This window comes from Podarcis cretensis, assembly GCF_951804945.1.
Source record: "Podarcis cretensis genome assembly, chromosome: 2".
NCBI lineage: Eukaryota > Metazoa > Chordata > Lepidosauria > Squamata > Lacertidae > Podarcis > Podarcis cretensis.
Window position 1 is genome coordinate 54,577,322 of NC_137171.1, and position 26,265 is coordinate 54,603,586.

The following is a 26,265-nucleotide window of genomic DNA, read 5'->3' on the forward strand; positions in this document are numbered from 1 at the left end:
TTGGTCCTGAGCAGCATCTGGGCTGAAAATGAAATGAGAGACCACTTGCTAAAAGAGGGGTTTTAGCTAAAAATCAGAGAGCTGTGTGTGCTGATATAGTCCTTCAGTTCCCAAACTAATGGAATTTTACTCTTCAAACCAAGTCTCCAAGATGTAGTGCTTACCAATAAGGATACTTTCTTTATGTTTCAACAACAACAACAACAACAACTCACTTCTTACAAGTACAATAAGGATACACTTCAGAAAGTAGTTTTGTCCAAGTGATTTCTTTGCATTAAGACAGATAGTGGGTTTCCTCCCCCCTGTATGGGTTCTTCAGTGTATTTCTTCAGGGTCTACTGCTCCTACTAGTTGTTCCTTATATGAAATTATAGTTTTTATTTATATAACACTACCAGTGTTCATTGCACTCTTCAGAGTAACATAAGCCCAAGAAAGACAGGCCCAAGAAAGACCCAAGCAGCTTACTGCCTATATTTCATTAGCTACTGCCTTTATTTCTGTGCTAGGAAAGAAAAAGATGAATCATTTGCATTGCCCTGTTTGGCTCTTCCATGATTAGGTTTAAGGATGCTGCTCAAATGCTGAGGCCAGTGAAAAATATATCATGATTGAGAAAGTGACTTTACAAAACAAAACACGATGAAAACTGGAGTGCATCCCTTCTCTCCAACTGACTTCTGCCATGACCGGGAGTCCTGTTGCTATCATCTAGAAAACATGGGCTGGGTTCAAAATCATTATGATGTTGATCTGCAAACCAGGAATTTCCTAACACCATTTAGGATTATTTTTTTTAAAAAAATAAATAAATTATGAATTATAAGCCTTTGGGATATATAGAACGATGAGAGAAAGGAACATGATTGTTTGGAGGAGTGAACAAAGAAACATGTTCATTAAATTTCAGCAGGAATCTCCAAGAAAAGTTCATTTACCGTATTTTTCGCTCTATAAGACGCACCAGACCACAAGACGCACCTAGTTTTTGGAGGAGGAAAACAAGAAAAAAAATATTCTGAATCTCAGAAGACAGAACAGCAAGAGGGATCGCTGCACAGTGAAAGCAGCAATCCCTCTTGCTGTTCTGGCTTGCTTCTGTGATAGCTGCGCAGTCTGCATTCACTCCATAAGACACACACACATTTCCCCTTACTTTTTAGGGGGAAAAGTGAGTCTTATAGAGCAAAAAATACAGTATACTGCAGGCTATATATTCTCAGCCAACATAAATGCCTTTTCCACTTGAGGTAGATGCCTTGTTTTTCCTCTTTTCTTTCTTTCTCCCTTCTATCTTGAAATTAAAGAGTGCATTAACAGACGATCCTCTCCAGTAATAGGTTATTGCAACCGAGGGTGTAGAAAAGCAACTTTGGTTGCCCTCCCCATCTCCTTTCCTAATGGATTTTCACATTCCCATCCCACCCTTATGTCAATTGCGATGTTCTAATGCCTTAAGAAGCACTGTAGGATTGAGCAAGCATACCTAAAATACTTAGAGGAGTTGAGCATTTTCCTGTTCTGTAAAGCATTTTGTAATTGACAAGGGTTAAGGCAGCAAAATTCCCACACATCCATTATATTGAATTCTTCAGGCCTTTAGTGCTTATTCAGCTGCATAGCTGCTAAGGCAGCCCTTTCTCATCCCACATTCCTCAGTAGCTTCCTAGTGAAGATCATCCACTGTGAAATAAGCATGGAAAGAGCTTAGACAGTGATGGCAAATAAGCAGAGACTGTTTTATGTTGGATTATCAAGATGGGTTTCTGCCTGAGTGCTGGAAATAAAGAATGGTTTTCACTGGTGAAGAAAATGACTCCGCATTTTAGAATGAGACCAGGTTATCATTGCCACAGGTTATTCTCAGTCATTTTCTTCAAGTGCATTACTGGTTGTTCTTTATACTACCAACACAGGAATTGGGCCACTTCCTGTGCCTATTGCGAGTAGTTCAAATGCCTATCCCTGATCAAGACTGATGGCAAGCACAGTACCAAAGCCGCAATGCCAGCACCAAACTCTTATGCTGGAGAGAGTCTATAGCCTCTGATGCATGACAGATGGCCACCCAAACTCTGCTTAAAAACCTCCAAGGAAGGAGTGTGTCCACCATCATCTGAGGGAGTCCATTCCACTGTTGAACAGCTCTTACTGTCAGAAAGTTCTTTCTGATGTTTAGCTGGAATCTCCTTTCTTGTAACTTGAAGCCATTGGTTTGAGTCCCACTCTGCAGAGCAGGAGAAAACAAGCGTGTTCCATCTTCCATGCAACAGCCCTTCAGATATTTGAAGATGGCTATCATATCATAAAGGGACGCAGGTGGCGCTGTGGGTTAAAGCCTCAGTGCCTAGGACTTGCCGATCGAAAGGTCGGCGGTTCGAATCCCTGCGGCGGGGTGCGCTCTCGCTGCTCGGTCCCAGCGCCTGCCAACCTAGCAGTTCGAAAGCACCTCCGGGTGCAAGTAGATAAATAGGGACCGCTTACCAGCGGGAAGGTAAACGGCGTTTCCGTGTGCGGCTCTGGCTCGCCAGATGCAGCTTTGTCACGCTGGCCACGTGACCCGGAAGTGTCTCCGGACAGCGCTGGCCCCTGGCCTCTTAAGTGAGATGGGCGCACAACCCCAGAGTCTGTCAAGACTGGCCCGTACGGGCAGGGGTACCTTTACCTTTACCTTTACCTTTACCTTTATCATATCATATCATCTCTTCTCAGTCTCCTATCCAGGCTAAACATACTCAACTCTCTCAACTGTTCCTCATAAGGCTTGGTTTCCAGGCCCTTGATCATTTAGGTCACCCTCCTCTGCACATGTTCTAGCTTGATGATATCCTCCTTAAATTGTGGCACCCAGAACTGGACATGGTACTCCAAGGCACTGTAAGTTAACCTTATGAGATTTCAGAAGTCATAATTGAGAATTGTGAGCTTGGAGTTCCCACCTTGAATTCCACTGCCCATCTCATGGGTGAAGGCAGTGCTGGTGTATGCACTTGCCTGTTGTCTCTGCTGAGGCCACTAAACTACTGATTCCCCCTTTTCTCTTATGTCTCTTGAGAAAAAGAGGAAGAGATGGAAATACCCCCTGTAGTCCAGCCTCTAATCCACTTTTTATTTGCATGGAACCAGCAGAGAAGGGTAATCAGCCCAAGAGTTTATGTCACTCATTTTCTTATCTGTATTTATTCCAGTGTTAGAGCTGTCTGCAAAACCAGCCTGTATTTTTTTATTAGCTTTTAGCAGATAACTGATGTTGCTTGCCTGCCTTGAGAGACGAATGGTCACTGAACAGCACAGTTAACTTATCAGAGAAGACACAGGCAGGCGTGGGTCTCTGAGAAGAAGCTAAATCAAATAAAAATTTCCTAGAAAATGCCCGTTGGAAATGCAGGTCGTATAGAAGCATCAGGGCTACCACAAACATTTAGCAGATAACTAGAGGGCCTCAGCAATTACTCACCTCATGAACTGCTGCGGTTTGTTTTGTGAACTTAAGCTTTAGGAAAGCTTAAGCTGTATAAATGGCAAAGCAAAACAACACCCACTCAGTACAAAGACTGCCTGTTACAATGAATTCTGACTAAAGAATGATGTAATTTAGTACACAAGAAGTGTAGTTAAAATGCACACCAGCTTTCTGCAGCCAGAACCTGGTTAATGTGGTACTCTGGTACCATACCCATGTACAGTGGTACCTCTGGTTACATACTTAATTTGTTCCTGAGGTCTGTTCTTAACCTGAAACTGTTCTTAACCTGAAGCACCACTTTAGCTAATGGGGCCTCCCGCTGCCACCGCACGATTTCTCTTCTCATCCTGAAGCAAAGTTCTTAACCCGAGGTCCTATTTCTGGGTTAGCGGAGTCTGTAACCTGAAGCGTCTGTAACCTGAAGCATCTGTAACCTGAAGCGTCTGTAACCCGAGGTACCACTGTAATGAGGAGAAACTCATTTGCCACCATGTGCTGAAAACATAGAAGACAGCTATGTATCTTGTTTTTCTTTAACCCAGGGGTCAGCAAACTTTTTCAGCAGGGGGCTGCTCCACTGTACCTCAGACTTTGTGGGGGGCCAGACCATATTTTGGAAGAAAAAAAAGAATGAATTCCTATGCCCCACAAATAACCCAGAGATGCATTTTAAATAAAAGGACACATTCTACTCATGTAAAAACACACGCTTCCCAGACCGTCCGCAGGCTGGATTTAGAAGGCGATTGGGCTGGATCTGGCCCCTGGGCCTTAGTTTGCCTACCCATGCTTTAACCAATGCAATTTTACTGCAATGGCAGCCCTGAGAAAGCAGAAGCTTATCTCTTCACTTCCGCCACTGCAATTGGAGTGGAGGTCCGTCCCACTAGAAAGAGGAGTCATGGGGGAAAAGTCCCAATTGGATCAACAGGGACTTTTCACGTAAGGTGTGTGTTTGTGTGTGTGTGTGTTTGCATGTGAAATATCCATTCAGGTTGTTATTGGGGACTGGAGAGATAAGGCTCCTTCCCTTTCTCCCTTTCCACTTTCACAGTGGTGTTCACATGTTACATTCCATGAGTATATATTCTGTGTACCTGTGCACACACATAGTTGAACTGTACACTCATACAGTTACTCACAAATAATGTACAGCAAGTGAACAGTTTGTGTACCAGAGTATGCAATAGCTGAGTTGTACAAATCAACAAGTATACATTCTTTCACACAAACACATGCACACGTGCAGTCACCTTGTATGTGTGCTCAGTGTAACAAGACAGCAGGCCTAGTGAGAATTGGGCTCCCCCACTTCTGTTGTGGAGGGATGCGGGTGGTGCTGTGGGTTAAACCACAGAGCCTGGGGCTTGCCTATCAGAAGGTCGGAGGGTCGAATCCCCGCAATGGGGTGAGCTCCTGTTGCTTGGTCCCTGCTCCTGCCAACCTAGCAGTTCAAAAGCACATCAAAGTGCAAGTAGATAAATAAGTACCGCTCCGGCGGGAAGGTAAACGGCGTTTCCATGCACTGCTCTGGTTTGCCAGAAGCGGCTTAGTCATGCTGGCCACATGACCCAGAAGCTGTACGCCGGCTCCCTCGGCCAGTAAAGCGAGATGAGCGCCGCAACCCCAGAGTTGGTCATGACTGGACCTAATGGTCAGGGGTCCCTTTATCTTTACCATTTACCTCTGCTGTATATTAAGCACATGTCCAGTGCAGCCCTTACTACCCAGTATGGAGGTGGGTGGCGATGGGGGGGGGGAGATTCCACTGGAACATGATATTTTCCATAAGGATTGTACATAACACATTTTGATCCAATCTAATGCATTTTTTTCTATGTGTCTTCTTTCCCAAAGCCTGCTTTGAACAATCTTTGCAAGGTTGTAGACTAATTAAGTAGCAAATTAAAGAACACAGCACACAAGGTCTCTTCACACATTTAGTAAGCATGTAGGGTGCAGGGAAGAAGGATCTTTTGCAGGTCACCCAGTTGAATGTAAGACAGCCTGCAGCCGACTGCTTATCAGGCTCTCTTCAGCTAAAAGTCTGGGTGCTTAGGGCAATGCCTGCCATTACAGCCATGTCCTCCTTCACACGAGAGTGCTACAGATCTGCCCCAAAATGTGATTTTACCATTTTACCATCCAAACGACATAAACTCAACAAAAAGGTGAAATATCCATCACTGTTGGGTGTACGTTCTTTGGCTTTAGCTGACTTAAATTAATCCTCCTTACTATAGGCTCAGGACTAAATTACATGTTGCACACAACCGCCTGTAACAAAGCCCCAACTTTCTTTACTGAAAAGCAGTCTGTGGAAGCTGCAATTTTGAGGAGTGGCAGAGGACAGGGAGTGCTTATTCTTATCTCCAACCCGCTATTTTTCAGCTCAAAATCCCCTACAGCTGCTTTTCAGGGGTTTAACCATTTTTAATTTTAAAGAAGCCAAGGCTTTGTTATGTGAATTTTTGTCCTTAGTACACAAGGTCTAGGATCAAATGAGGTGACAATGCTGTTGGTAGGAGAGGTTCAGCAGGGGAGGGAGAAGGCAGAAACTGTCCGAGGGTTGGTCAATGGGTAGGTAGCCTGTTTGCTTGTGGCTGTTGCATGAGTAGCCAGAGAGTGGTATGTGAATGGCATGCATGAGTAGGGTCTGTATGAGCCTTTATGAGCATTGTGAATGAATGAATGAATGAATGAATGAATGAATGAATGAATGAATGAATGTTTATTCAGGGGACAGCATGTGAGAGAGTGAAGGGGAAAACAGATGGAGAAACATTCAAGAACCCCACATTTGGGGATATCAATAAATAGCCAACAACATCTAACCTCCCCACAAACTTTGTGCCAAGAAATCAAGATGAATGTTCAAGGAGTAGGTTATATGGAAGTTATTGGAATCCTGATAAAAAGTTTAGTTTCCAGGACAGGAACTGTAATGTCGGAAGAATGACTTCTACAAGTACCTGACACAGTGCATCATAAAAAATACAATATCCTCAGAGACACTTGTGGACACACTCCCAGGATTAAAGATTACAATGCTTAAGGCAGGCATGTTTCATAAAGGGTGATACTGTTGTGTGTTGTCTCCTCCTTGTTCCTCCCAATGCACTCTTCCTCCACCCTAATTCCTTTCCTGTGCCAACAAATTTACTAATTACCCGATCTGGCCCTTTGCTCTTATCTGACGTTTACATCCTACCAGCACTGCCTATTGCTGCAGTAGGGAGAAATTCAGGAGACACACTTTTCTGAATTGCTTTCAGAAAAGGGAGTGAAGAGAGATCGCCAGTAATGGAAAATACTTAAGAATTTCAGATCAGCAAAAAAAGAAAAGGGGAGAAAAAGCAATTATAGTGGAATTTATCCACGGAGCCAGAGTTAATATATTGCACACATTCTCTCTTCTCTGCCTCCCTTTCTAATGCCAAGGTAGTTGGAAGTTTGGACCTTTGCCTCTCATCGCTTCAAAAATATGTGGCTTAATTATCAGGCTGGTGCGTTTATTCCTCACTGGCATTTGAAGCAAGTGCTTATTGTTCAATCACAAATCCTACCACTTTCTCTACTGGCAGTAACAAAATAGGGAAACTGTGAATCTCCCCTTGCATTGCTCTTGAACTTGGAGCAAGGCAAGATTAGCCAACCTGCACTACATTTTGCATCCAAGATAATTGAAGGGACTTTTTGTAACCATCCTGCAATTTCTACAGTGGTTTCAGTGGGGTTTGAATTATTAGAGGATTATGCAGAATGCTTCAGCCACACATGCAGTTGGATTTATGCTTTCTGTTCTCTCCAATAGCAAACCTTTACATAAAATGACAGGACACTATTGAAGAAGAGCAGATAAGCTTTGTGGTGTCCATCACTTAAAAATAAAAGGGATGAACATTCCTTTGAATGGTCCGACAGCGAAATGCTTGTTTTCTTTACATAGAAACGAAACAGCAAAAAATATTAAAGTAAAAAAATGAAATAAAAAATGCAACGTCCAGTGATGAGGAGAAGAGTCAGAACCCTTGGGGGAGAAATATCTCAGCTCCTGTTCTTCCTCCTTAGTTCTTCAGAGTGACAGTGAGGATCATTTATAAGGGAAAAATCAGCTGTAGAATTAATAAGTGGAACCTGGGACAAGCAAACTGAGGTACCTCACCTCCTAACAGAAGCACTCCTATTTCAGCTGGTTAGCCATGACCTCTTCCAAGGTTCTATAAGCTGTAAAGAGCTCAAGCACAAAGCTGTTCTCCCCTGTTTTCTACTTCCTACTGATATTTAGCATTCCTCATTGGACTGTTGTAGTTTTTTGCAGGGGTGAGGCTTGGAGAGGCCTTTTGCCTCTTTAGTTTTTATAAATATTCTGCAAACCTAGGAGTTACCCTGAGTATGCTAATGCCTTCCCCTTGTTTCACAGTGGCGCCATTTTGACTCCATTTCTGTTGGCAGTCACCACCTGAAAACAATAAGTGGAGCTACCTTAAGCACCGAGCATTAATAAACACTAGCCACAAAGTATGATAATTTAGAGGCTTTTTTTTGGGGGGGGGGTACTCTCCAACAATTGTTCTAACTCAGCCAGGATAGTCACAGAGATATGTTTCAGGGAAATATTTATCTGCCAATATTCAGGAAGCAACTTATTTTTGGAATTTCAGTTCCTGCTTCCTCTGTGTCAACAGAAAAGCATTTATTGTGTTAGGTGACCCGGAAACTACAAATCCAGAATGCAGCAGCTAGACTGGTGCTTGGAAGCAGCCGCCGAGACCATATAACACCGGTCTTGAAAGACCTACATTGGCTCCCAATATGTTTTTGAGCACAATTCAAAGTCTTGGTGCTGACCTTTAAAGCCCTAAACGGCCTCGGTCCATTATACCTGAAGGAACGTCTCTACCCCCATTGCTCTGCCCGGACACTGGGGTCCAGTGCCGAGGGCCTTCTGGCGGTTCCCTCACTGCGAGAAGCCAAGTTACAGGGAGCCCTGTTTAGGGAAGCTTTTAATGTTTAATAGGTTATTGTATTTTAGTGTTCTGGAAGCCACCCAGAGTGGCTGGGGAAACCCAGCCAGATGGGCGGGGTATAAATAAATAAATAAATAAATAAATAAATAAATAAATTATTATTATTATTATTATTATTATCCACAGACCATACAAGAGGCTTCCTCCATTTGAGTTTGCATTGTATTGGTCCCACCACTGTCCATCAGGTCATGCTGTTGGACTCCTAGGCACCACTCATAGTTCCACCCATTCATGCCCAGGGATGCCCCCATTTTTGTCTGTGAAATACAGAGGCATACCTAGGGGTTGGCGAAACCAAGCCCTGCTAGGGGTGCAGGCCTGGGTGGGGGATTCAAAATTAAAACACCTATCACACCAAGGGGTGTATGATGTATATGTGTGTGGCAATGCGCCACCCCTATCCCGGCAACATCAAATGTGTGAGAAGCTTCCCATTCTTCTTGCACAGCAACAGAAATGCAAGTGAATCTTTTTCACCCTGCTTCACCTCACCCTGATTCTAGGTGCTTCAAGTACTTGGGTCACATCAAATGTAGAAATTTCTAATGTGGCTGTTGTGGTAAAGTGATGTTTTTTTCAGGGGTGTGTGTGCGCGCTGATGCAGCTTCTTGCCAGGGGTGCAAAGGACCCTAATGGAAATCATGTTTTAAGCTAAGTCCCAGTGCAGTCCGATAATAACAGTATATCCCCCCGTCGGCAAATAATAACTGTCAATCAATAATAACTACAATCATTTCATACGCCTATCCCTATTTGACTTTTATGTCTTTCCCCTGGACGCAAACCCAAATTAACTCAAGCCAACCGTTTTGTTTCTTTCAGTAAGCCAAATTAATTTGGTCTCTTCTCCTCTTCCTCATGTACAGAACAATGAAACAGTGCTGCAAAAGAGGGAAGGGAAAAGAAAAACCCACACTACAGTATTTTCAAAAGCAATTGGTTTTAGTGCAGAGGTGAGCAGCTGCCACAGAGAGAGACAGACAAAGCCAGACTTGTGGGCGTTGCTGACTCGGGCAGTTTCTATCGTTTATAGGAGCAAAGTTTCATCTTTTGAGGAGTGGCACCCTGCGGCAGAGAGTACATGTTGACTTCTAGGGCTTTAAATGACAGCCTCACCTATCTTGAGAGAGGATTTTTTTCCTCCCTCCTTACTTCCAGTCCCACAGAGAGAGTATAGCTGTTGTGGACATATCCCCCCCACAGGTTACTCAGGATATTATTACACAGCGTGCAGGATGACTGTAACACTGTCACCCACACCTTTTGTTCTGAGCTTATTTTCTGCTTTATTTATCCACAGAAAAACGTAGGACTTTTTGGCAGCCCTCTAGAGAATGAACAGAAAACTCAAAAGAAGATACCATGAGCGCAACTGTTTTTTTAAGCCCATTTACATCTCATTACACCCTACAACCTTTCGTTATAATTAAAGGGTGAGTCCTACATCCTCAGTTTTATTAAAGGTTTGTTTGTGTATTGCAGAAGAGTGTAAATACTTAGCATCTTGGATGTTTTTCACTCAGGTACAAGAGCAGGAAATGCAAATGTATCTCATCAACTATAAAAAAGCATGTATATTAATCAGATACTTTTAAAAAAAGAACACATGGATAAATATATAACTGGGGAAAGCCTGGGCTCCAGTTTATGTGGATTGTGTGTCAAAATACTTAGTATTTTAGCTCAGGAGAAAGTCCTCCTGAGTTCAGTGGAGCTTACTCCATATGTAGCACACACAGGAATGCTGATCGAAAGAAAAATGCTCAATAACTGATACATGTATGCCTTTATAATCCACATCTCTCGGTGTGTTTTGTACTTGTCAAAGTGGTCCTTGGTCTGTTGCAGCAGAGAAGAGCAAGTCTGGTGGCATCTCAAGTCTAACAGGGAAATCCTATGCCTGGTGACTCAGAAGTCAGTCCCATTAGGACCGCAGGTTAACTAACATAATCCTACATGAACCTTTGTAGACAAGAACACACTTCATGGTACATCTGATGGAGTTGCTTCTTGCCTCCAAGCACACATACCACAAACAAGTTGAGGTGGCTTTCACACACACAGGTTTAATTTCTCCTGTACTATTTATGTGAATATGTGATTACTGTTCATACAGAATAGAGAGAGAGAGAGAGAGGAAGAGAGGCATTTGTAATGCAAATGAACATCTGGCCAATGTAGGTTGCTTATTTGCATTTCAAAGAGGTGCAAAAACCCCCTTTAAGGCTGCATTCTTGGGCAATTTACCTGGGGATCAAGCCCTGCCGAATTTAGTAGATTTCACTTCTAAGTAAACACACAGAGAATTGAGCATGCCCAGATTTCACTTCTAAGTAAACACACAGAGAATTGAGCATGCCCAGCTTGTGGAAGTTCATCCTACAAGCATTTCAGTGAAAGTGTCCTGTTGAACTGAGTGTGCAAGTTTTCGAATGGAGCTGCAACCTTATTGGCATGTGAGCAGGAGGCAGGCATCCCATACATCAGGGGTCAGACCAGTATTATTAGAGCTTTCCCAGCGATAATGTGACAAAGAAAGCAGTTTGGGGCAAATTACAGTGGAAGGTCTTGGTTATAGGCAGGTGACTTTGTTATAAAGGGCTAATTGGCCCTTGCCAATGAGATGGGAGAACAGTTGAAAGTCCCTCTGAGACAGTTTGTAGTTTGCAACTGGGTGTCAGGCGACAGCTTCACAGCATATTCATCTGCCTCCTTTGCTCGCCACAGCTGGGGGAAAAGATGTGACAGCTGGCCGAACTGCATGGAGAAAACAAATGGTTGTTTGCAAGAGGCCACCCTTGGGATTGTTGAGCCAAAGGCAGAAATAATGGAGTCGCATCTGGTGCTAATTAAACAAAAGGACTGCCGAGGCCAAAGATTAAGAAATTATGAGTTAACTCCCCTTCCTCTTGAAAAGTATGAGTTTTGGATTGTAATAATGAAATTTAATATGCATGCTGAAGGTCCCCTCTCCACCCTTTTTCATTTTCATTCTAGACCCTTATTCATGCATGCAATCATGCAAGTGAAGCTTCTGTTTTGAATGAAAGCTGGAATTTAGCGGTGACATTTCAACAGGGTAAGTACAGCTAAGTATGCTATTGTCAAACCCCCTCTGTGTGGAATTTATGCTCAATTATGTTCCCCATTCCAGTCCTACATATATTTATTTGAAAGGAAGTTCCATTGGTTTCCCTACTTCTAAGTAAACAGGTTGAGGACTAGCGCAGAAGCTAAACTATGTGGCACCAATTTGATAGCTGGCAAGTAACTATAATTTAAGGTGGCCAGGAGACAAGGGTGCTGCATCATTCTTTAAATGGTAGTATAGAAGAGGGAATTTTGCATGATAAGCTACACCTCTTCTACCCTCTTCCCCCTCCCCGATCTTTCTAGTTCTGTGTCTTCTTACTCCTGCAAAACCAACTTTCCATTCGGATCCACTATAGACCTGAGGATCCAAAAGGGGTTTAAAATGGCCTAAGAGTAGTAAAGAACTTCAGAAGGTATAGTGCAAAATTTTTAATTAGGAACTATGATCTTCTGTAATATAGGAAACGGGCATGTACGGAGTCCATCTCCCTTGCCAATGTGGTATTTCTGTATTTAATAACATGATTTCAAAATACAACAGCATTCCTTTATCTTTCTTTTTTAATTTTTTGATTCCTAGTAACAGTGATTATGATAGATAAGAAATATCATTATATAGCCAATGTTTGAGTTCATTTCATTTATATTTATATTTAATATAATCTCCTGGATGAGACTTAACCCATGGCGTACTGTGGAAATGAGTTAACCCCTTTTTTGCACAGATCTAAATAAAGTAAAATCTACCATAAGATGATATATCAAATACACATGAAACACACATGAGCTCTTTGCAGTGGAGCCTGTTCTCTATGAACCAGTGACTGCATTTTGAATTCAGCATGCCATACAATCCTATTCCCATCTACTCAGAAGAAAATGTCATTGAATTCAGTGGGACAGACTCCTGGATAAGTGTACACAGGATTACAGCCTAAATGTTCCCAAGCACAGAATTTCCTCCGGAAAGTAACATAAGTCAACAGTCAAGACAAATTCTGACCAGCCTTATGCTTCAGGGACTAGACAAAGAAATGTACAGTGGTACCTTGGGTTACATACACTTCAGGTTACAGACGCTTCAGGTTACAGACTCCGCTAACCCAGAAATAGTACCTCGGGTTAAGAACTTTGCTTCAGGATGAGAAAAGAAATCGTGCTCTGGTGGCGTGGCCACAGCGGGAGGCCCCATTAGCTAAAGTGGTGCTTCAGGTTAAGAACAGTTTCAGGTTAAGAACAGACCTCCGGAATGAATTAAGTACTTAACCCGAGGTACCACTGTATTCTCTTTTCAGTTGAAATAATCGTATCAGTTCCTTGTTCCATTTTTTCTATCAGTGCAGAAAACTGTGTAATCATAACTCCCTGCTTTTTAAAAGAAAACATTTGCATTTAAAAATAAAGGATTGTATTATTATAAAGGAAAAACTAACCTCTCAAAAGAGCCAAAAAGAATCATTCCATTAAGCTGGCATCAACGTGGTCAGTCTTGAGTTACGATGCTGGGGAAACTGAGAGCCTCACAACTCACCAGAGCACAAAAAGCAATTTACCAGGTCCACACCCAAAGCTCAGGAATGCATTGAAGGCCAAACACCTCCTGGGTGCCTTCAGGAACTCAGCTTCCTTATTAATTTCTGAGGTAGTTAGGATTCTGAGCAGGCATTTAGAAGCATCTCCTGGGTGAATTTCATAGCTCATTCTGCCAAAAAAGTGACTGTCTCCCTCCAGCCCCTCCATTCAATCCCCAGCAGAACTCCTATACGTTTTACTAGTTTCATACCCTCCATGTGTCCTAATTTTCCAGAAGCCACCCCGGCTTCTGGTTTGATTTTGGAATGTCCCTATTTCCCCTGCCAGTGCTGCCGCTGTCAAGCTCAGGGAGGAGAATGAGCTGGCGCTGGTCCCAAGCAGCAGTGGCAAGCAGGGTCAGATTTAGGTGTGATGAGGCCCTGAGCTACTGAAGGTAATGGAGCCCTTTATATGTTCAGCTGTCCTTTGTAAACAACAAATTGTCACTGTTTTATGTGTTGAATATATGCTATATGGTACTTTATGGACCTAATAGGTATCTAAAGCCATTTGCACGTGCAGAATGTAGGTACCCTATATATAGAAAAAAGCAAACTAGTGATATTTTAGGGAGCAGGCAAGAAGGCAGGGCCCATTACAGTCATACCTCGGGTTAAATACACTTCAAGTTGAGCGCGTTCAAGTTGCGCTCCTTGGCAACCCGGAAGTAACGGAGCGCGCTACTTCTGGGTTTCGCCGCTTGCGCATGCGCAGACGCTCAAAATGACGTCACACACATGCGCAGACGTTCTGTCGCTAGTTACATTTACCTCTAGATGTGAACGGGGCTCTGGAACGGATCCCGTTCGTATCTAGAGGTACCACTGTACTTACATCATGGTAGCCTACACAACACAAAACACTGTTGCTGTATGTAGGTTTTATTTTATTTGTTTTTTAGCTTATATTTTGGAAATGTACATCCAGGTTTTTTCCTTTAAATTTTTTTGGGGCGCCCAAGAGAGTGGGGCCCTAAGCTATAGCTTGTTTAGCTTATACGTAAATTCAGCACTGGTGGCAAGGGAGCATCTCATGACTGCTGCTGCCAGTCTCCTCCCTTGGATAACTCACAGTGGCTGCTGGAGAGTGAGCAAGGAGAGGCTGGCATGGAAGGAAATAACAAGGACTTTGAAGTGCAATAGTTTCCAACTGGGAAAGAACCGAACCTCCATTCATTCATTTTGTTCCCTTTAGGAGCACTACTCAAGTTGATCTGCTATAAACTGCAGCAGCCTGACCCTTGGCACAGAGCCACTATATATATTCTCTGTCCCTCGCCACCCCCCCCCCCCCGGCCAAAAAGCCAGTATTGTTATAATTTCATTTTCTATCTGCAAGTCGAGAAACGACTGCAATGAAACAAACATCTTCCTCTTTTATCATCCTTCTGCTTTATTCTAAAATGACAGTAAGGAGCAAATATTTGTAATTAAGTTAAGGCATGCAAATTAATAAATATGGTTAGCCAAAGCTTGAGTAAAGCTCAGGGAAGTATGTGTCTCTTGCTATATAATTAGAGTCTTGTGAAATGCATCATCATCTCGCATATGCCATCAACAAGCTGGCTTTTTCCTCTGTGTTATCTTTTTCGCAGCTCTTTCCCCATCCCATTTTCATTATATGTACAGCACAGTTGTGAATCTCCATCCTGGATTAATGAGTGGCAAAATAGTTCATTGCAGCCTGTTCTAATCTAATGTCATTAATTCAGCTTTAGAAGAGCACTGATGTGACTGAAAGCTGATAGCTACTGTTTTTCAATGACCAGCATGCTTGCCTACCTAGGCAAAAGTATTGCAGGGTGTTCAAATTACAGAGAGAGGGAACAAAGGGGTCCTGGCTTGCTTATCATTTGTATTAGCCCCTTATAGAAACGACTGTTTTAGAAGGCTATGCAGAGGCGAAACTAGGCTTTCTTTCACAAATACTCAGTTTGCCTCCCCCCCCCCCCATGTTTGCATACACATCCACATGCGCACACACCTGAACACAACTGTTTTTAAAGGGCCCTAAGAGTAGGCAATAGGGACGCAGGTGGCGCTGTGGGTTAAAGCCTCAGCGCCTAGGACTTGCTGATTGAAAGGTCGGCGGTTCGAATCCCTGCGGCGGGGTGCGCTCCCGCTGCTCGGTCCCAGCGCCTGCCAACCTAGCAGTTCGAAAGCACCTCCGGGTGCAAGTAGATAAATAGGGACCGCTTACCAGTGGGAAGGTAAACGGCGTTTCCGTGTGCAGCTCTGGCTCGCCAGAGCAGCGATGTCACGCTGGCCACGTGACCCGGAAGTGTCTCCGGACAGCGCTGGCCCCTGGCCTCTTAAGTGAGATGGGCGCACAACCCCAGAGTCTGTCAAGACTGGCCCGTATGGGCAGGGGTACCTTTACCTTTACCTTTAAGAGTAGGCAATATATTATCTGAATACAAAGTTGTACTTTCTAATACTTTTTTTATTATTTGGTCCCTTGCATTTTCTTTCAGCCCCCTTCCTCTTAGGCAGACAGGCAGGCAGGCAGGCATGCATGGTAATATGTACCAAGCCAACCACCCTCACCCCATACAAAAGCAGTAAAGAGCATGCCAACTTGCCAAGTTCCTCTGAGCCTTTTACTCCAGAGCACATTTTTTGTAGCAATGTTGAGCTGGAGAGACCAAGTGGTCTGACACAGAATCAGGCAGTTTCATGTGTAAAGGTAAAGGTAAAGGGACCCCTGACCATTAGGTCCAGTCGTGACCGACTCTGGGGTTGTGGCACACATCTCGCTTTATTGGTCGAGGGAGCTGGCGCACAGCTTCTGGGTAACGTGGCCAGCATGACTAAGCCGCTTCTGGCGAACCAGAGCAGCGCACGGAAATGCCGTTTACCTTCCCGCTACCCAGTGGCGTAGTGTGGGGGGTGCAGGGGGGGCTGTCCGCACCGGGCGCAACATCGGGGGGGGGCGTGCTCACCGCCTCCGGAGCCGCTGAAGAGCCTCGGGCGCAGGCTGTAGCAGAGCCCCATGTCTCGTGGAACCGACGAGCTGTGCGCGCGTTCGGGCTGAAGGCGTCTGGCAGGCAGCAGCTCTCAGCGCTCACCGCGGTCCCCGCGCGTCAGGGCCACGGAGGGCGCGCCAGGCAGCCCCTCCTCACAGCCCCGCCGCTGCCGCTGCTGCTGCAGCTGCTGGGCCATGTTGCATTTTCCTCGCCTCTTTGCCCTCCTCCTCCTCCGGGCAAGCAGCGTTGTTTGGGCGGCAGCGCCAGCGGCAACTCGCCTCAGATACCTGACACGGACCTGCCGCCGCCGTGGCTAACTTACCGTAAATACCCCAGCCCAGGCAGCAGCAAGAAGAAGCTGGCAGCGGCGGCAGGTTAGGGGTTAGGGGGTGCAAATTACTTGCCTTGCCCCGGGTGCTGACAACCCACGCTACGCCGCTGGCGGTACCTATTTATCTACTTGCACTTTAACATGCTTTCGAACTGCTTGGTTAGCAGAGTCAGCCATGACTGGACCTAATGGTCAGGGGTCCCTTTACCTTTAGTCATTCAGAGACTAGGATGCTGGATTAGATAGGACTGATGCAGCAGGGCTATTTTATATTTTTAGGACATTAAAAATGGTAACAGGACATAAACGAGGACTTATTACTCCTGCCCAGCCACACATGGAAAAGGAGTGCAATTGTGTAGGATTAGGGCTGAGGCACTTGGCAAACTGCAGCATCAGCTAGCTGGGCGGCGGTGGGAGGAGTGGATTGGAGCGAGTCTGCAGAAAACTGTGGGACCTTCACCCGCAATCGACTAGGGAGTCAGAAGCTGTGTGGGAGATGAGGCTGCAACTTGGCTTACGAGAGGGTGGCAGTCCAACCAGAGGCAGTGAACTCACCTTAGGTAGCAGTCAAATATCTTTAGGGCTCTTGAGAGCAGTGTGAATAGCAACAGAGCAGGGAGAGCTGCTCCACCTGTAGCCCAAACAGTAAAATGGCTGACAGGCTAGGAGCCTCAGTGGAGCCCCCTGGAGGCTTCACCTGGGGCAAAAGTACTGGCTAGCTCCCGCCATAGCTACGGCTCTGAGGCAATGGATGGGTGATTTTGCTAAATCAAAAGGCGTAGGGGACTAGTTAGGAGTTGGCTTATGGATTTCATCTAGGGCTCCTTACGCCCCGCCCCAGAATCTGATCACTGGCATTACGTCTATGAGCAATGCATACAATTTGCTCTCAGACAGATTAATAAATTGCAAACTAGATTCTGGATCGTTGCAATCCACGTGTCTCTTTGGGAGCCAGTTGCGTTATACTTAATCCTTTGTTCACTGATGACATCTGGGCTTTTTCTGGGCGGAAAAAGATAGGATGTGAATTTCCCCAGACTTTAGAGCCTTGTCACTGGCATCATTCTAGCGAACGAAAGGCATCCACTTATATGGGCTGTTTTCAAGGAAAACAGTCATTTTTAGTCATTGTATCTCTGGCTTCCAGGAACAGTTGCCAGGTTGCAACATGGAATAAAAAACAACCCTTTACATTTAAAACGGCTGCTGAATTGAGAGAACTGGCAGTTGAAGCTTCTGCTGGCTATTCTACCCATGGTCCTGTCATTCCTTTCCCCCCTGCAGTAATGAGAGGGATGCCTCACTGGTAACATGTCATAGTTGACAGACAATGAAGGCAGAAGAAGGCCTGGTTGCCCCTTCCCCTCATTCAGCAGCAGTTTTAGAGGCAATGGGGTGGAGGAATCTCTAGGTTGAAACCAGGGTTCCCTGGTCCCAGGACTATCAATTTCAGAAGATTAATTTTAGCTGGACTGTCCTTGTGTCGTCAGGCTCAGCGTCTAAAGAAGCCTAAAGAGAACTGTTGAGAGCATTACGGGACACACCCAAAGTCCTATTTCACAATAATATTACTTATTGTTTTCCAAAGCAGCAAGGAAAATGCATGTATGTGGCTAAAGACTTTGATAGGCTTTATCTGTGCTGAAAGGGGAAATTTCAAATTAAGCATTATAACATTCATCCTATTTGGAGAAGCTGAGGCACATACCGGTATGTATTATATGCAGGGGGGTTTTTTATGTGGGAGAACTTCCATCAGCATATTGTGTTTTGTTCTGGATCATTATTATTTAAAAAACCAAGTTATCAGTTTTTTAACAGGTGGAAGAAACTCAACACCAATGACTGATTAATGAAATATCGCATTTTTTGCTCTAAAAGATGCACACGACTATAAGACTCACCTAGCTTTTAGAGGAGGAAAACAAGGAAAAAAATATTCTGAATCAAACGTTGTTGAAGAGGCTTTGCGTTGCTTTTGCTAAATCCAGAACAGCAAGAGATAGATTGCTGCGCAGCAATCCCTCTTTCTTTTCTGGCTTCAGCAATAGCTGCACAGCCTGCATTTGCTCCATAACACACACACACACATTTCCCCTTGCTTTTTAGGAGGGAAAAAGTGTGTCTTAGAGAGTGAAAAATATGGCAATCACTCTGTTTTCACATTTTCTTTTTGTAAGCAATATCAAGAAATCGAGGTGCACATTAAATACCTCAGAACCAGAAATTCCTCCTCAGCCTTTTAGGGTGTTAAGTCTGAACTCTTCAGCTCGGTTTAGTGCGGTGGTCCTGCTAAAGCTGCTCTGGAACTTCCTACTGTTTGGGGATGTAGGGAATGTGAACCAAATAGTTATTTCACACTATAATGGACTATCTCATTTCCAAATGTAATCTTCACTCTCTCTCTCTCCATCCTCATTTTCCCAGTCTTGTCAAATAACAAATAAGAGCACAAATGAATGAAGAGTATTAGCCTTTTATTTCAGCTCCTCCTTTATGAATCATTGGCGGCTTGAGTGACTCATAAGGCAGAACTTTCAATTTCAATGAGAGAGAGGGGGGAAAGTGTCTTACTTGTTGGATGGTACATTGTCTTGTGGGCCTTGTTAATGCTAGTGATTTATCTCCCTCCCCCTCCCCTGCTTTGTCTGACACACACACGTCTTAAATTGAGTCTTTAATCTTTATTATTCTTGCTCTAGTGGTTTTAAGAATTTAAAATCAGCACTGATCTAGAAGAATGAGTAGTTCTTGTGTTGCCTTGCTCTTAGTCAGCTAACCTTTATGCTGAGGTATATGAAGGTATGTAGCAGGATAAGCTGGTTCTACAGGGGTTAAGGGACTTTCAGCACACTGCAAAATATATCCTGTTGCTTGATAGTAAGTCCCCTTGATTCCAGTGCAACTTAGGACGCTTACAGACAGTCACTATTTTCAGGTGGGATTCAATCATATACTACCAGCAAATTCACACTGCACAATAATAGCTGGTTGGGAGGTATTGCGTAACAAACCAACTTCCTCCAAATATTGAACATTTTACAATAAGGAAATTGATGGGAAAATGGATTGGGAAGTATGGGAAAATGCTTGCTTTGATGAAACATCATCTAATCTCCATGCAAACAAATCAGAATAAATGCTCATTAAATAGCAAACATTTTCTAATCTCCCTGCAAACATCTCAGGCTGAATGCTCAATAAACAGGTCATCTAAATACACCTTTATTTCCATGAAAGACTCACAGAGTTGGAAGAGGCCCAAATGGATTGTCTAGTGTAATCTAATACAATAAGTCCTTGAGATCATTCACTCTACCCAGCTTTTTGCTTAAAAACATCCAAGACAGGATACTTAACAAGCTTATGTCATTGCTGAACAGCTCTTACAGCTGGGCAGTACTAAACCTTTAGTTCGGCTTTGTCCCTGAAAATTAAATTCAGTTACCCAATTCAATATGGAGTTCTGCTCCCGATTAAGCCCATGCACATATCCCTTCACACAGGAGGTGGGAACTGGTGGCCACTAGTCTAGACCGGGCCAAGCAAGCCTTCCTGCCCAGCCAGCCAGTCTATAACCTTCTCCTGGGCCCCACCTCCTTCTCAATCCTAATTGGCTTCCAAATTCCAGAGATACTTGCAAGCCACATAAAGTAAAACTAGAAAACTCAGTGGAGGTGGCAATCCAGAAGACAGACAATGTATGTGCAACACCTATCTTCTATCTTCCTCTATCATTTTTCCTCCCCCACGTTGTCTTTGGAAGTGCTCACTCATGGGGGTGGAAAATCTGCTATCCACCCTCGACTGACACGAAGAGATCAGATGAGGGCAGTGGGGGCATAGTGTCCTACACCACAATGAGCGCTCCCAAAGATGAATAAACGAAATGGTGTGGAAGAGGAACTCCCAAAGAAAAACAGTCCTCTCTGAAGAGTACAGTGTCTAATTGTATGCACATTGTTTTCTTAGTGCTCCCAGCGTCTTCCTTACAAGCAACACTAAAAAAGAATGAATGTGGATTTACCTGAACAGGTGTGCTGTATGGGAATTCTATTTTCTCATGGTTCTGGGTCGTCACTGAGGGGTTGCTGGAGCTGATGAGCACAGGAGAGCTGATGTCTAGAGTCTGCCGTCCCATGGGTGAATGGACCATCCTGTTGAGCGTATTTAAGGCTGTTGTGATAGAGAACTGCTTCACGCTTTTCCTTCTAGATTCGGAGAAAGTGGGTGACTCTGTGCCCTTTGTTCTGGGCAAGGATTTTCGCAAAGGCGAAGCATATTTCAGCTGGGAGGACTGGTGACTTTTGCTTATCTGAAGAAGTTGCCGTGCTGTCGTATTTGGCTACAAGAAGGGGGAAAATAGGGAGATGAGATTTTGCTGTTGTAGGAGCCCAATAATTCAAAGCCAACAACTCCAGGAAATGCTTGCTTTGGAGTCTTTGTCTACATGCTAATGACATGTGAAGGCCATGTGTGTGTGTGTGTGTGTGTGTGTAGGGTTTGACCTCGCAAAGTGGACTCGGAAATGCTCTGTGATTGTGACTGCATTGTGATTGTGATGTGCCATTGTCAGGGGCTCAGGAGCAGAAGCACAGGGAAGAGGGGAGATGGAGAGCGAAGGGGAAGAATCTGAGGGCAGCGTAGAAGAAGATGACAGTGGCCCGAGAGATTCCATGAGCCTCTCCAGCGAATCGGAAGATTCACAGAAGGGGGCGCCGGTGGCCAGGGCAAGGGGGGTCCAAAGGGGGACACCCCAGAAGCAAGGGGCCAGCGGGGACTCCCAGAGCAGCAGTTGGAGATCAGGACCAGCTTCCCCACCTGAGCATAGTGGGGGGGGGAGAGTCCCAGGTATCGGGGGTAGCATCTCCCCCAGCAGGGAGAGAAGAGGAGTCAGGGCTGACCACGCCTCCATTGGAGAGTCAGGCAACGGAGGGGAGGTCAGGTCCAGCCAGTATCCCGGAAGAGGGAAGCAGTGACAGAAGCAGTGTAACGGTCAGGAGGAAGGTCACTGGGTTGGCGCGAGAGGCAAGTTCAAATGTACAGGAGCGCGGGACAGCAGAGAATGAGGATTGGGAACCGGGTCCTAAAGCCCGCCGGAGGCAGGGGGAGGAGTTAAGCGACTCAGCGTCAGAGGAGTCCAGAAAGGGGAATGCCCCAGCGGGCAGGAGGACCCAGAGGAGGAGAGAGCAGCGGAAAAGGTGGAGCAGGGCTCGGATCTTAAACTGGTGTCAAAGGGGAGGAGATTCAGACGGGACTTCACCGGTCTAAGGGTTTAAGACGTGGAGCTGCGCGCTGCAGCTTTAAAATGGAAACTGAACTTCAATAAAGACTTTTGTACATAATGACAGCCTGGCGTTGGTCCTCTGTGAGCTGGGACCTAGGGGCAGCTCTGACAGCCATGTTCTACTCCAACCTATTTTTTCAAATACTTTGCAGGATGCAGTGAACTCTGGACATAGGGCTGAGCATTCACAGTATCTTGCCAAAATCCATGAAAAGCCAGGCTGTGGGGATTTCCCCACAGAACTAATGCATATACAAATGAACTCAGTCTCAGCTTAGTCTAGAGTTGGGCCTGATTTCTATGTATTTTTATGGCTTAGGTAAAAATAACACTGAGAAGCAGTTATTAGGCTTTAACAGGTATCTGGATACCTGAAAGTTCATCTCATCCCATATATACCTTGTCAATCACTATGCTCTGCAGGTGGATACCATATTATGAATAGGTCCAATCCACACAATATTGGATTGGGTCTTTAGTGTTGTGGCACTTGCCTCTTGGAATTTCCTCCCCTTAAAATACAACCTGTGTTGTCTTTTCGGCACCCACTTCCTCTACCAGCAATCCGTTTAAGTTGCGATATTTCACTGGAATTGTTTTAAAGTTCTTTTTTTATCACATGATTTTTGCTACCCTGGACTTCTTTGGGAGGAAGGGTGGAAAATAAATAAAATAAATAAACGAACGGGGGGGGGGGGGTTTGGATGTAAATAGGACGGTGCACCCCAAGCTGAAGAAAACAGCTGTTACATGGGACCAGTTGCCCTTGACAACAGCTAGACTCAGGCCTCATTTGAAAACAGTCCTCTATTTCTATCATGGTAGTTAATCTTTACATCCAAATCGCTTAGCCGCCTGCTGTGTACCATTATAATGATAAGCACTGAGATATTCATCCAGCTGGCATTTGACACAGACTTGTAGTCTTGAGATCTAATATTATCTACCAACTATCCTGTAGCAGGAATGCATTTCATTCTGCAATCTTATTTGACATTCTGGAGTGTGTTTACATAGGAAGTTTCCTGTTTGGCATGTGGCAGAGCTGGAACACTTCAGGCAAGAACTTTGTATGCAGTCTATGCTAAAAAGGTAGGTAAATGTTACTTATGGATTATGGATGGTTAGCTCTGTCAATTTTGGTTTCTCTCAGTTTTTCATTTTTCCAACCTTAGGTTTGTTTTGCCACATGTCCACATTAAGAAAACAACAACATTTTATTAAAGGTTTAAATGATGAACACAATGCCAATATCAAGAGAATATAGAGCAGAGGTCAGCAACCTTTTTCAGCCATGGGCTGGTCCACCGTCCCTCAGACCATGTGGTGGGCCGGACTTTTTTGGGGGGGGGGGAATGAACGAATTCCTATGCCCCACAAATAACCCAGAGATGCATTTTAAATAAAAGCACACATTCTACTCATGTAAAAATATGCTGATTCCTGGACCATCCACAGGCCGGATTGAGAAGGCAATTGGGCCGCCTCTGGCCCCCGGGCCTTAGGTTGCCTACCCTTGATATATAGTATCTCCTTCCCTGCTAGTATAAGTGGACATTCCCGTTTCTTTATTGTTCCCTTCTTCTTCTTCTTCTTCTTCTTCTTCTTCTTCTTCTTCTTCTTCTTCTTCTTCTTCTTCTTCTTCGGTGGTCTCCAACCTGGTGCCCTCCATGTGTTTGGACTACAACTCCCATCAACCCCACACAGAAATCTTCTTTGGGCATAATGTAAAACAAAACTGGCAGGTGTGTGTGTGTGTGTGTGTGTGTTGTGTGTGTGTGTGTGTGTAGGAATGGGGTAGGAAGATGATACTGTTAGAAAACACAATGATATTTGTTACTGACTTTACGGTGAAATGATGCAGTCTTGTGGCACTTTCAATATCTATTGTGCCATAAGCGTTCATAGACTAGGACCCACTTAATCAGATGCAGTAGTGTAATTCTCAGTTGGTTCTAGGGGTTCACTCCTCTGAATTCCAGTTTGCAGCACTTACAGTTTCACTTCCTATTTTGAGTCTTTCCCCACCCCAGCTACTAATGCATATGTGGGTATTGGTAAGCCACAGCAAAAGGGAGGAGGACGAGGAGGGGAGGAAGAAGGAAGGAAGGAAGGAAGGAAGGAAGGAAGGAAGGAAGGAAGGAAGGAAAGATCTTTACATATGACTCCATCAATATTTGGTGTGCTTGTTTGCTTGACTGGTGTGTGTATGGACTCCGCAGCCCAACCCATGAAAATAATATTGATGCACTGATCTCATTAAGACCGAGTATTTGCTATATTATGACCCCCAATATGTAAACAGCCCGTATGCATTGGTCACACACTACACAGAGAATCTTGATGCAACCATATGCCTGGGCTCATCAGTATTGGTCTCTCTACTACCTTCCACCCTCCCTGCCCCCCCAGTATTTATCAATATGTACATGTGTAGTGTTATTGGAGAAAAGATGTGACTGAACTCAAAGAAGTGGCAGCATTCTTTACTATTCTATACAAAATTGGGAAATAGTCCACGTAGTTCACTGCCACCATCCCTCAGCTGCCTTGAGAGCACAGGGACAGATGCTTTTTTTTATTTATTTAAGGTTTCTCCACCTACTAGTCCTAACTCCTAGTCGATTGAGCCTCAGTCAGCCCTGTCCCCTGTTTATTCCCTTTCCTCTTCCAATGGATGGATGTGTCAGAACTGCCTCAAGAAGCCTGGCTTGTTTTTACTGGAAGCCTCTCTCCTCCCTGTGCTGGCCCTGCAAACCCATTGTCTGTTAGATCTCATAAAGATAATCTCTGAGAACATGTAGTACATGTGCAGGCATTGACAGCTATTTCCCTGAGTAGCTTCAGAACATTGTTCTTACCTCCACAAACAAGATGGGGAAAATTCCAGTTCTGTCGCCTAACTTGCCCTCTGCCCAGTTCTCATCCACCCGGCTGATGACAGTAATTATATCACCCTGAAAGGCAATAGTAATAACATCAGTATTAATAATAATAAAAACAACAACAGACAGTTGCCAACATACTTCTCTGTGCTTGATAGATAACGAATGGGTTTGTCTCTTGTACCACAATGAGAGATGAATCATACTAGCCTTGGCCTTTATATCATTAAAATATGAAATAATGCATCATTTAATGATCATTGGCTTATTAAATCTCACCTATTTGTTTTTCAAGGTGGTATACAATCTTTTTTATGTTAAAAAAATACACCGATAATAAGGCAGCAAATAAAAGCATAACTATTATTTATTATTTTGTCCCTCCAGTTTGTAGACCAATATTATCCTAGGAGGAGCAGTTAGCTCTGGAGATTAGCAGTGGGCAGGCTCTGGTATGTGAGTCCAGACAGGTCACCAACAATGTTAACCCTTGCCCTAGATTGCCCTGGAATGCCTTCTAGACTATTGCTTGAAGCAGCTCACAATAACAATGTGTAGAACAGTAGCTTTAAAAACAAGATGAGTAATGCCCCCCCCCCCATGGTTACTCATATGATTCCAATTCAAAGTGATGGTTTTGACCTTTAAAGCTCTTTACAGCTCAGGAACTCCTGATTTGCACCTACCCAGACCCTTAGAACTTCATTGGAGACCCTTCTCCAGGTCCCTCCTCTGAGGGAAGTTCTGAGGGTGATGACAAGGGAGAGGACCGTTTCAGTTGCTGCTCCTCATCTGTGGAATGCTCTCCCCAGTGAAGTGCACCCAACACACTCACAGACATCTGATCAGCATCAGGGAAAGAGGGACTTACCTTTCCCCCTTTCAGGCACAGCAAGTGGTGGGGGCTGAGGGGTCTTCAGCCCCCCAATTTTTCAAGGAGGTGCTGGGCTCCCCCCCCAATCCTGTGGCCCTGCTCTGCCTCCTCCTCCCCACCAATGTCACATGGGGAGGAGCAGGCCGAGCACGGAGTTCAGATCTGTGCCCCCCATTCCCCACTTGGTGCATGAGCGCTCACAGGCTAGGTGGGGGCAAGACCCATCACATGACGTGTCATGTGACACACCAGGTGATGCGTCCCTGCAATGTGGGGCGCAAATCTGCGCCCTCGTCCCCTTTGATTGACAAAGCTGGTTCTGTTTTATTGTTAGTGTGCTGCCCTTACTTCCCATGGCTGTTATGGGTGTGTGTTGCTTTTGGTATGCTGTATAAAAATGTTAATGCTTTATATGAATTTAAATTTTGGTATAATGTATTTATGTTTATGCTTTTAAATGTAAGTCACTTGGGGACTTTTCAGGTAACATGCAACTAAATCATTTAAATAATAATAACAACAAACATCCCATCCAATCTCTCATTGACTCTGAAAGAGTACACGCCCTCTGGTAAAGATTTGTTTCATCAAGCTCTTTGATGGATGAAGAGAGAACCTGTAAGGTGGGCTTCTTTATGTATAGAGTTGCATATGTGGGGTATCACAACCAAAAAGGCTCTGTATCTTATTGCCATACTTTAGATAAGGATGAGACATTTGCAGCAGGACTTCTGGGATGAAATTAGTATA

General features: G+C 44.4%; 1 protein-coding gene across 4 annotated transcripts in view; it reads right to left on the minus strand.

Moving 5' to 3' along the window:
* The window catches only part of SH3RF2 (SH3 domain containing ring finger 2), an 81,124-nt gene that overhangs the window by 16,793 nt on the left and 38,066 nt on the right, over positions 1 to 26,265 (minus strand). For 3 of the 4 annotated variants that reach the window (XM_079967963.1, XM_079967961.1, XM_079967962.1), the window contains 2 exons: positions 24,618 to 24,713; positions 20,497 to 20,814 (listed from right to left, as the gene is read on the minus strand). In XM_079967963.1, the coding sequence (XP_079824089.1) occupies positions 20,497 to 20,814; positions 24,618 to 24,713 (414 nt within the window). The remainder of the gene's footprint in view (positions 1 to 20,496; positions 20,815 to 24,617; positions 24,714 to 26,265) is intronic. The other variant, XM_079967964.1, reaches the window with a different exon arrangement.